General features: G+C 41.4%; 1 protein-coding gene across 2 annotated transcripts in view; it reads left to right on the top strand.

Annotated features, from left to right (window-relative positions):
* The first annotated feature begins 5,687 nt into the window (after positions 1-5,687).
* Positions 5,688-12,259, top strand: part of POLQ (DNA polymerase theta) — a 48,989-nt gene continuing 42,417 nt past the window's right edge. For both annotated transcript variants that reach the window (XM_018074718.3, XM_018074719.3), the window contains exons 1-3: positions 5,688-5,864; positions 6,587-6,717; positions 8,048-8,204. In XM_018074718.3, coding sequence (XP_017930207.3) covers positions 5,795-5,864; positions 6,587-6,717; positions 8,048-8,204 — 358 coding nt within the window. In that variant the 5' untranslated portion in view covers positions 5,688-5,794. The remainder of the gene's footprint in view (positions 5,865-6,586; positions 6,718-8,047; positions 8,205-12,259) is intronic.

Raw genomic sequence — 12,259 nt, 5'->3', positions numbered from 1 at the left:
CCTATTTTCCTGCTTTGGTAAAGTAGGTCTGTCCTCAAATTTTGTAAACTATTTTTAATTAATTAAAAATTTCTGTTAGCAAAACATGTCTTTTCCCCCTTAAAAAACAAAGTAGAATTAAGATAGATGTGCCCTTTAATGTTTTAAATAGCTTTTTCAAAGCTGCAAGGAGGACATGAAGTGTACTTCAGTGGACCTGAAGTCATGAGGAAGTAATAGATTTTGTGCTGCAGTTGTAAAACTACATGTTAAAGTGAAACATGTCTATGCTGTGAGCATTTCGAGTATCAGCAGTGCTTATTCTGGTCTTTTTTCTGGCGCAATAGGTTTATATATTGTTTCTAAGTAGAATACTGAGATATTTTCTTCAATATTTTTTTAAATACTAATACAGGAAATGGTTAGTCTGCTGTGGGAATTGTTTTCTGCAGTGAGGAGTCTTCAGCAAAGGGTTTCAGTATGCCTCTTCTGTTTAATATATTTAACTTTTGGTCTTTGGAGTTGCAGAATGGATACATTCTCCAAGTGTCAATTCATTAAAATAATTGAAGTGCATGTTGTACTTGTCTGATGCTTGGGCTTTGAAACACAGAAGGGCCTACTGTTAGCATCTGGTTTTGTAAACATTAACAACAAAAGAAGCTTTTTGAGCTGCTTGATTTTAAAGAGGATTTAAATATGTTGACTCTACCATTAGACCATTCCTTACACTTACTCAGATATAATTGCCTGAAATGACAGCACTGTTCTTAAAGGATTTTGCTTCCATTTAACCTTGAGAGATTGCTTTAGTGACAAGACTGAGAATACATGCTCATCTTTGAGGGCCAGAAGTTCTTTCTGCAAGACAAAGATGGGTACAGAAGCTTTAGGTTTTTGCAAAGGAAGATAACTGGAATGAAAGCTGTTGCTTCCACACCTGACTCCCCAGTCCTTTTTAGTATTGGCTGTTTTCCCAGTGTTTCTGGGCCAATGACCTGTTCCTGTGAGAAGAGGGACATGGGTCTTTGATGCCTCAGAGAGGATGTGTGTATGTGTTTGAGATGATGAGCACTGGTGCCGCTTCCCATAAAAGGCAGATTTCCAAGCTGTGATCCATTTCTCTGTAGAGATATGCAGAACATGGAGAGAAGGTTTTTCTGAGAGAGTGGAGCATGTGTGCATGTGTTACCCAAAGTGAAACACAGCAGTGGTGGACAGCAGGAAATAACTACGTATGTTCGTGCTCCTGGAACCACTTTGAATATTCACCCTTAGTTCTTGATATTTCTGGAAAGATTAGTATGTTTCCTTAAGTTGAAGTCAAAAGCAGCTTAGAAAAGCCCTATTTTTTGATATCATGCTTTTTAGCACTTTTTTGGGTGATGGACAAAGACATGCATTTTTTGGATATTGCAGAATTTTTACTGAACTGCTTCTGAGGAGAGTGCAGAAGCACCGAGGAGAGATAAAACCAGTCCTGCTCTTTTAGAATCTGAAGCTGTTATTTTGGCTGAGCCATTCGAACCACCAAGCGAGGCTGTTTGTCCTTTGTGCTGTTCTCTGTTTAACGTTTCAGCCTCCTTCCCGCAAGGGTGAAGCGGCTCTACCAGGTAGGCCCGTGTGCTCGTGGCGTGCTGGTGCCGCTGAAGCAAACGCCGTCGCCTTCCTTAATTAACCTCGGCTTTTCACCTGCACAGCACGAATACCGCGCGCTCCCGAGCGCTGCTTAAGCAAAGGCTTATTTTGGCAAAGACAACTAGCGCTTTGTGGTGACGACACGCCGGGGGAGCAGCCTCCCCACCTCGTACCCTTTCCCCGCTGCCGCTCGGGCCGCCCTCCCGCCGCTCGGGGCGGGCTGGGTTTGAATGTCGCGGCGGGAAGATGGCGGCGGGACCGCCCGGGCTCTGCCTCCGCGCAGCCGCGGCCGCGGGCTCGCGGCGGCCGCTCGCAGGCGGGGGAGGCCGAGCCGCCCTGCTCCGCCGTCCCCGGCGGCCGTGCTGAGCCCCCCCAGCTGGCCTCGACCCTCCCTGCGCAGCAGCGCTCGGCAGGCTACGGCGAGGAGAGCGCGGCCCTCCTCTCCCCTTTTTCTTCCTTCCTTCCTTCCTTTCTTCCTTTCCCCGCCTTTCCCTCGGTCGTGCAGCGCGGCAGGTCGGGACGTGCTGGGCGAGGGGGAGCGGGGCTGCCCCGTGGGACGCGGCGGCGCTGTCGGAAGGGGCCGGGCATTCTCCGAGCCTCTCCCGGCCTTTTCCCCGGGAGAGACGCGTTGCCCTGGGGCAGAAGGCCCGACGCTTCGCCCCTGCCTTTCTCCTTCGTCGCAGTGGCTGCAGCTTGTGTTAGCAAGGTGGGGGGCGTAAAAACGTGAATCGAAGGATTTTCCTGCAGTAATCACTGTGTAGTTAAGGAAATGTGTGTTCTGTGCACTCTTCTGAGGTCGGGCCCGTTTCATTATACGTCGTTTAACGGTGGACCTTATTCTTTTCTTGGCCTCTAGGTGCTGCCATAATACAATAAACAGTGTAGTCTGTACTCTGGTGTACCAGGCAAGGCTTATCTGTGTTGTTAAATTGATTCAAGAGTGCATATACAATGCACAAGAAGCATATACAATATACTTCTATACACGATCTACAAGATGTTATATAAATGTCTTGTATTATACAAACATGTTGTGGTAAGATGTCATATCAAATGGTCCTGCTGCCAGCCAGAGCTACTTAAAGTGAAGCTTCTAGATGCTATACATACATTTTACCAGCTTATTGTGCTCTTGAATCACGAGAGACATCAAGATGTATGCAGCATCAAGTTATAGATAACATCTAAAATCAAGATGTTTATGTAGCATCTTGCAATTTCATTTGTTTTGCGATTTTTCTGTAACTTATTAAAGCATTTACATCTCTTGGTCTCTCCTCAAGTCATGCCACACCTCCCTGCTGTGGTTATACAATTTTATCAATTTCTGCAAATGGAGCTGAGCAAGGCAACCTACACCTTTCCACAGGGCAACTCCTCGAAGACAATTCAGTAAGCAACGCTTGTGTCCGACTGGCCCCACATTCTGGAAGGGTTTTCTTTCAGAGAAATCTAATAACCAGTGCTTTTAACCAACAGTTTGTATCTTCCTAATTTTGACTGTTTCTTAGCGTTGTTCTAGTAGGTAAAAAAGAGGTTAATGTCAGTGGTATACTTCTGTACATAAATCTTTAAAGTCTCCTAAGGCACAAGTTTCCAAACTCATGTGCAGTTCTAATCTGCAGATATTCTTCAAAGAGCAGAATCATGTAATCCTTTACTCATCCCATCTTTTATATGAAGTTCCTTGGTTTTAACATTAGGAAAAAAGCTTGAGATTGCATCACCTAGGGGTTTTTGTATGTTTCAGAATCCCAATTCTGCTATATTAGTTACTGTTTTGGATTTGCGTGGCAAGGGAGCACTGTAAGGGTGGCTTTTGTGAGAAGCTGCTAGAAGCTTCCGCTGTGTCCCATTGAGCAAATACCACCCCGATCCAAGAGGGACGTGCCACTGGCCAAGGCTGAGCCCATCAGCCACAGTGGTAGCACCCCTGGGATAACGTATTTAAGAAGGCAGAAAAAAACCCCTTGTGCAATGGCAATTGCAGCCAGAGAGAGAAGTGAGCATATGTGAGAGAAACAGCCCTGCAGACACCAAGGTCAGTGAAGAAGGAGAGGGAGGAGGTGCTCCAGGTGCCAGACCTAATGTTCCCTGGCAGCCCATGAAGAAGACCGCGGTGAGGCAGGTTGTCCCCATGCAGCCCATGGAGGTCAATGGTGGAGCAGAGATCTGCCTGCAGAGGACCCCACACTGAAGTGGGTGGATACCTGAAGAAGGCTATGACCCTGTGGGAAGCCCACATGGACCAGGCTCCTGACAGGACCTGTGGCCCCATGGAGAAAGGAGTCCATGCTGGAGTAGGTTTGCTGGCAGGACTTGTGACCCTCTGGGGGACCCACGCTGGAACAATCCATGAAGAACAGCAGCCTGTGTGAAAGACTCATATTGGAGAAGTTCATAGAGGACTGTCTCCAGTGGGAGGGATACCACACTGGAGTAGAGGAAGAGTGTGAGGAGTCCTCCCCTTGAGGAGGGGGTGGCAGAGACAACGTGTGACGAACTGAGTGCAACCCTTGTCCCCCTGTGCCCCCGTGGGGGAGAAAGTAGAGAAAATTGGCAGTAAAGTTGAGCCTGGGAAGAAGGGAAAAGTAAGGGATTGGTGTTTTCAAGATTTTTTTTTATTTCTTGTTATCCTATCAAATCCTCTGGTTTGATTAGTAATAAATTAATTTTCCCCAAGTCAAGTGTTTTCTATTATGGTAACTGGTGAGTGATCTCTCTGTCCTTATCTCGAGCTACAAGCCTTTAATTGTATTGTCTCTCCCCTGACCAGTTGAGGAGGGGAGTGACAGAGAGGCTTTGGGGGCATCTGGTGTCCATCCAGGGTCAGCCCACCACAGTCACAGTTTAGGATAGACAATTAGGATAGACAGTGGTCTGCTCTGCATTCCCCTTGGGAAGTCTGTTCTGCTTCGTGGCATACTGCTGTTCTCTTCCAATGGTGCTTAACTTCTTGTTTAGTGTTTTATGGTATTTGGATTACACAAAGTGAAACAAAGCCAGAGTTAAGCTATGTCAATTTTTTTTTATATATTTGTGTGGAAGAGAATGAACACACACCAGTGACAGCTAGGCTGGGATTAACCTTAAGGTGGCAGTTGAAATTTTTAGTGTGTTGAGAGTAAAAATGCTGCCTGCTTATTCTGGCTAGTATTGCTGATCCAGCCTGCCCTTATACTGTCAACAATGGTGGGAAGCTTCCTTTTAGAATTTTTTGAATGCACCAGTAGAAGAATGGGTACAGTAGAGTCAGTACACACAAGTACTTGTTTTTCATCTCGATTTGACAAGGTCTTTCACAAAATGCTGTTTAGGAACTTATATATAGGGGAGACTACTCTGGATCAGAAACCTGTTTTCTGTATCAGATGAGGAAAGGGACAAAAAGCTTGAGTTTTTGCAATGATTGGAAAAAAGGAGGAGAAGGAGAGGAAGGAGGCAATATCTGTAGCCAGCATAAAATTGTCTAAGGTTACAAAGACAAAAAATAATCAGCAAGCAACTTAATTAAGCTAGAGGAACTGGCAGTGTTGTGAAGATACTAATCAGATAAACTGAAATATGACACACTGTGGAGACACTGTTACTTGTTTGATTTATGTTGTGTATTTCATTTATCTGTAAAGCAAGGAAAAAGACAGGGTGGTTCTGTAATCTGGGGTTTACTGAAGCCTCAGTAGCAGTGATTTAAAAGGGAAATGGTATGGATAGGGATAAGATGGCAAATACATTGTAATGCTGTTATATTAATCAGTGCTGAAGCTCTATTTGAGTATGTATTTGGTAATGGCTGCTCTGTCTCAAAAACAAATATGGGAGCAAGAGTTTGGTGAAGAAATTAATTAAATGTGGATAATCTTATAGGAGGAAAAGTTGAAAAAAAGAGATAAGAGTAATGGTGAAACATCCATAGGAAATATTGAAAAATATAGGTCACATAGTTTATTGCCTTTTCTTGTAATATAGGATTTTGTAGAGAAGTTTGACACTTAGATGTATAACCTACATGACCTCAGATTCAAGGATAATACTTGACTTTTAAAATTTTTCTCCTCCCAAAGGTCAATATCAGCAGGTAAATGTTCCTGAAGACCAAGCAGACAAGTTGCTCCTTGCAAGCTGGGGTCTTCCCAAAGCAGTTCTGGAAAAATACCACAGTCTGGGAGTAGTACAGATGTTTGAATGGCAAGCAGAATGCCTAATGCTTGGACAAGTTCTGGAAGGGAGGAACCTAGTTTACTCAGGTATGCAAACATCCGACAAAACCAGTCCCTTCTAACTTCTCCACTGCCATTTACAAGAACATGTTGGTGCTGAAGGATTCTGATCAGGCAGATAGAAAAGTCAAGATCCTCTTTTTTTCTGGAGACATCCCATTAAGATCTGTCCCATTGCTGTACCTCAAACCTGGCTTAATGGTCTCTTTTCCAATGTGAGGAGAGACTTTTTTCCCCTTTTTCCCTGTTAAAGTTCCTTTAGAAACTGATAATTAGGAATCAGTTAATTTTTTTTAAATTATAGGCTATGTCAACCAGAAACTGAATTATAATAACAATGGTAGATATAAATACTTTTGAGAATGTTATTTACTATCTGGTTTTTTCAGTCCCTTTGTCATTTCTCTTCACGTAACGTGTGGGGGCTGTGTGTGTGCAGAAGGAGAAGTAGGACTGGTGAACTAGAAATCTGTGGGAAATTACAATTGGTTGCCTTTTTTTCGTGGGAAAAAGGTTCCAGAGCAGCACTGGGAAGATGAAGAACTTAAAAGGGAGGCGGGTGATTTTTAGTCTTCTTGACTCTTTATAGAGTTGACTGCAAATGTGGTTGTGATTGTGGGTGGGAGACATCAACTGAAGAGTTCCATCCTAGGTTCTCCAGTAACTGCTTTCTATACTAGGTTTGTGATGCTTGTTTGTTGGATTTCTTTTTTAAACTTTAAAAATTAATTAAAAATTTTTTTTTCAAGCTCCTACCAGTGCTGGAAAGACTCTTGTTGCAGAATTGCTTATTTTGAAGCGAGTCCTGGAGACTCGTAAGAAAGCTCTTCTCATCCTTCCCTTTGTTTCTGTGGCCAAGGAGAAGAAATGTTATCTACAGGTAAGTAGCATTCAAGGAGGTAAATTTATGGGTAGTAGTTGTTGGGTCACATTATTTAAACAGAAATGCAAAAGCATGGATTTGGGGGGAAAAAAATTCAGAATCGTTTCAGAAAGGATTTATAGATAATTTAAGATTTTCTCTAGGCTGAGATAAAAAAATGAAAGTTTTAGCCAGAAAGGGAACTTGGAAAAATTTTATGGAGTCGATTAAAACATTTTATTTCAGCTTTGACTTTTAAAGCATTGTTGCTTGCATTTATTCACAGATTTTATAATACACAAACTTTAAAGGAAGTTTCTAATTAGAGATTGTGTCAGAAAAACTACAAAGGGAAGGTGTTAACATTATCTGAAAGGATAAAAAGATATTTTAGCTTTCCTTGGGGTGTTCCACCACAATTTTGTGCCTTTGATTTCACTTTGGCTTCTTCACTCCAGGTATTTAAAAAATGAAATTACAGGAGGATCAGTCTTTTTAAAACATAAATATTTTTTCTCGGAAGGGTTTCGAACATTGTTTCCATTAGGTAACAACAGTGACTAAAGCCAAATCCAAATCCATCAAGGATTTTTGTTATGGTTTGTGGCATTTAGCACATTGTTGTTTGGTAATCAACTGAGATGGTATCTTAACCTTGCAAATTGCTAGGAAGTCCTACAAACTGAGTGCAAAAGCTACTTTGTAGCAATTGATAATGGAGACAAGTTTTTGCTTTAATTTTGTAAAGCCGGAGGATTATCAATGCTGTGTTGTACTACTCCTGGCCTAAGGTTTGGCCGTAGCTGCATGTATTTGAAATCATACGGTATCCTACCTGTCCAAACATTTGTACCTTTTGTTAATGCTATGTGTGATGTGCCAAAGCTTTGGCACTGCAGTAATGAACCCTGGAAGAAAATAAGTTGTTTCTTGGCTTTGTGTCATCGTTGTATTTGGGGTTACACATTTGGCTTTCGCCCAAGATTTGTCAAGAGGAAAGCTTCTTTGTGCATAACCCACTTGTATTATAAACTGTTGCACTGTGTGTTCTCCAACATTTTTAATATGAAATCTTTTTATACAAAACAGTAGTCCATAGCTTTTACTCAGTTATGTACAATTTATCTCACAATGTGTACTCCGTGACTTCTCTTTTGGAAATAAAAAATGACAGTGGAAAAAAGAAGTATCAGTAACTGGCTGAGCTATGGCTTTAATCTGATTAGTAGGCATTAACACTACTAGAAATTGTAAGTGTAGAATGCAGGCTTTTATGTGATTCCAGCAGGCATTAGTCAAAATTCAGAGTTGTAACCTTGACATGACATTCTGTATCCTTGGAAAACAGTCCCTGTTTCAGGAGGTGGATGTGACAGTTGGAGGCTACATGGGGAGCATGTCTCCGGCTGGACGTTTCTCTGCTCTGGATGTTGCTGTCTGCACCATCGAGAAAGCCAATGGACTAATCAATAGGCTAATAGAAGAAAACAGAATGGACTCACTGGGTAAAATACCAAGGCTTGACCATTGTGGGGATGAGGTTTATTACGTATTCTGAGTACATGTAAAATCATGGCATGCTTTGAATTTGTTCAGTTACGTATTTGACAGACATACCATACAGGAAAATTGAGCAATTTTCTTCTTCCAGAGCACCTCTGATTTGGATTTGGGAGGGCAGTCAGCATTATTCCATGTAGCTCAGCATCTGGGATGAGTATGTAGAAGCTGCAGGTTTTAGTTTGTCTGACATGGATGAGAGTCCATGGACAGTGATTAGTTGCAGTAAGCAGTGATTCCCATTGCTAGAAAACATCTTCTAATTAATAAAATTGATTTAAAGGTCTGAGATATGTTTGAGTTCAGGAATGTATTATGTTTGTTTGTTTTGGACAGAAATTGTGGAATTTATGATCTATCTTCATTTAGCTCAAGCAAGAGAAAAGATTATGTTTCGTGCTCATCTGGATCCAGATAAGCAGAATGAATAGGGCTCCTGTGGATAGGCATGGTGACTAGGAGGGCTGTGGCATTCATTTCTGTCTTGTAGTTCGCTCAAAAGCCCTCTGTCCTTGTAACACTGACTTCTGGGTCACTGTGGCCCTGATGGCCACTAGATAAGGTTAGTATTCATTTATTATTTGGGAGGAGATATAAAACCTGAAGAAGCCCAGTGTTTCCAGTGAGCACTTGGAGAGAGATATGCTTTCCTAGTCTAATCATAAGTTTGTTCTTCTTTTTGTTTCTCTGCTCAATAAAGCTATATCCAGTTATGTTTTATACAGTAATCCTCCCTATCTTCACTCTGTCCTGTAACATAGCTGGTTGCTATTTTAAGAATACAAAAATGGGAAAAATAGCTGAGTATCAAACTGCTCTGAGACCTCACCTTTGAAACTGCTGTTCTGTGTGCATCTGGTATCATAATATTCTGCTGCACTGTATACCAGAACATTTTTTTAAAGGGAGAAAAAGGGAAATAAAGCCTTTCAGGATTTTTTAGAGTGTGAGATCATGGGATAACACATTCACACCTGGATCTGTAGGGGCTGAATCACCATGAATGCTTTAGAAACTGCCAGTGGGCTGGAAGATGAGTGGGTGACTGTTGTGCTGCATTTTAAGCTCATTCAAACTGAGGCTCCTGCAGTCCAGCTCAGTTCTTGAATGTACATCTTCATCCTTGCACTTGTAAAAGAATGGTGATCATACAGTTAGTTATTTCGATATATGACTACTTAGTTTAGGGGTTTTTGCTTGTTTAAAATGGGGTTAATTTGATCCTAGGTCACCACACTGTGCAAGCTGTACTGCCAGCACAAGGCAGATAGTGGGGTCAGGATAACCATCTTGATGTTGGCTTGGGTGTCTTGGAAGCATGCTCAGTGTACTAAAATGTGCCAAATTCCTTTAGCTGGGACCTCCATTTCATCCCTACATTTTGTTGTGGTCTCTAAGATGAATGTACCTGAGACGAGTCATTTAAGTATAAGCAACCAAATGATTACAAGATTTGACTTTGAATATGTATTCTTAATACCAATAACTCCTTAAAGCATCATGTTTTAATTTTACCATTTGAAAACACCTCTACTGCAACCATCCATTTCCCTTGTGCCCCAGTACGGCCATATAATGGAAATAAATGTAAAAATACGTTCTGTTTTTTTTTCTTTGTATGCTTCTTTGACATCAACTTTTGAATTAATTTGATTTTAGAAAATCATCTTTATGTAAGAAATGGACAAATTTTCTGTTTGGAGATAAATTTTCATAAAAGCTGTAAAATATGGGCATGAACTGAAAATGCCAGTTTAACTGTCACCTAAAGCACGCTTGTCTGAAACTGCAAGATTGTACCTTGTCTTCTAATTAATTCTAAATTTAGACTGGTTGGTAACAGGAGTGTTTTATCTTTTGAGATGAGTTATTGGGAGATGACTGCAATCTTGGCTAGATTCCATCTCAAGCTTGAGCTATTCCTTTTGTCGATGTCAACCCTGTGCTGATAGCTCACAGCTATATAGCTGATAGCTTTGGAAATTGTTGAGAGAAACTCAAATCTTCTGCCTGCCAGAGCTCTTTTTGCTGTATGAAGCAGTTAAAAGCAAGGTTGTGTTGCTAATTATTGTGTAACATGTCAGTTTTGAACATCCAGGTACACAGGAGATGATATTCCTCTTGTTGTTCAGCCTCTTGACACTGATGCTGAAGAAATTTTTAGGAAAGTAGTTAGAGAAAAATCTGCTGCTTTCTCAGTGTGTCAGCTGGGAATGGGTTTTTAATGTGCTGTTATGGTACTTGTTTCTTTTCTTAGTTTAAACTTGAAATGAAAAAGTTACCGGTTTAATTGTACTAAAAAAACCCCAAACCAAATACCAAATCCTCCCTCCTTGTCATTCAGAACTTTTTAGTTTTAAACAGGATGGGGACTTAAAGCAGCCTAGTTATTCTCCAGTAAACATGTCTGATAGCTCTCATGTACTTTTTAGTAGGTTTTTTTCAATGGTCTTCTAGGGACACACCTAATTTGCAGATAGAAAAGGAGGCTGAGGCTAGACTCATTTTCAGTAGCAATGTAGTATGACAAAGTTCTGGCCCCGCTTGCCAGAACTTCCTAAACTTGTAAAGTAGAAAACACCATTGCATGCCAGGGCCTGAAGTCCTCCTTGGCTGCAATTTCATTTTAAGAAGGGGATAGCTTTGTGAAAAATACCAGTTGCCTGTTTGCCCCTGCTGTGTTATCCCAGTGGGTGTGTTCTGAGTGCTGCCTGAATAGGGGAGAGCACTCATGCACATGACAGTCAGGTCTCACCAGCTTGCAGGCTGCCAGGGCAATACAGTACACAGGTTTAGTGTCTGAGTATACATTATAGCTGAGTAGCAGCAGAAGGTATAAAACAAGTGGCCCGTGCAAAAAATAGTGGCATTCCCTGTACTTTGGCCTGTAGGTACCACTAGTGTTCTATGCTTCATCTCAGGAATGTGCTGCTGCTTGGCACGAAGACTGGAAAGGTAACTTGTATGGATTTTACTTCAGTAGATATCTGATTAAACTGTCCTGTCTCAGCTTCTGGAAGAATTCAGACAGATTGTTGTATGGGGAAGCAGGAAGAAGCTTTTTGTGGAAGCTGAATAAATGCATATTTGGTGACCAATGAATTACCACTTTTTGCAAGTGAACACTGAATAGAGGAAGTGCAGGAAGACAGGGGAGCTGGATGGGTGGGAGTTTGTAAAAGAGGCTGATGAAGCAGTGCAGCACTCTTTTCTAACTTAAGTGGCTTGAAAGAGAAGGAGGGAGAAAACAGACGGAGAGAAAAGGAACATATGTAGGAAGGAGAGAAAAAAAATAAGAAGGAAAACCAGCATTGAAACAGATAATATAAGGTCACATTTGCCCTTAAGCTCCTGCTATTTTATACCAAAAGATATTACATTGCTGCACCAAAGAGGAAAAAAAAATTTCACAGCAGCAGGACTAATGAAGCATAGTGTCCTCTATGCCCTGCTTTTTTTGGTTTAACCTTCCTTTATCCAATTCCATCCTGGATGGAATCCTGGGACCCTGTCAGCTGGCCAGAAATGGTACATACCACTGCTGGAATGTGTGCAGGAGGGGCACTGGGTGCCTTAGTTGTAGTGCTTCTATGTTTTCTCCTCAGGGCAGACCGTAGTCTGGTCTGTTGTCTCCAGCTGCTAATATTCAGAAAGCTTTTTAGACATTATGCTTTTAGATATTTTACACATCTTAAAATTTTGATGGAGGCGGTTAATAGATTAAAAAGTCATTTGCAAGAGGTAGGATGACAACAAAGCTGTCACATAAGAATATTTTTTCATTACAAAGCCAAAGCTAGATAGTAGGGCTCATTCAGGTTTGGTTAATGAAAGACAATATAATAGGAACAGACTATGCCAGTTTAATTACATCTGCTCCTGGTTTTTTTTCTGACATTACTGTATTAGTAAGAAATAATGTTTTTAACAAAGATAGTGATGTCAGCAAAGCTTTTGACTTGCTCATTTCGGTGCTGGAATTTTTGTTTCCAGATAATCT

This window comes from Manacus vitellinus, unplaced genomic scaffold (assembly GCF_001715985.3).
Source record: "Manacus vitellinus isolate BGI_N305 unplaced genomic scaffold, ASM171598v3 scaffold_28_pilon, whole genome shotgun sequence".
Classification (NCBI taxonomy): domain Eukaryota; kingdom Metazoa; phylum Chordata; class Aves; order Passeriformes; family Pipridae; genus Manacus; species Manacus vitellinus.
This window is presented reverse-complemented; position numbering and strand designations above follow the sequence as displayed.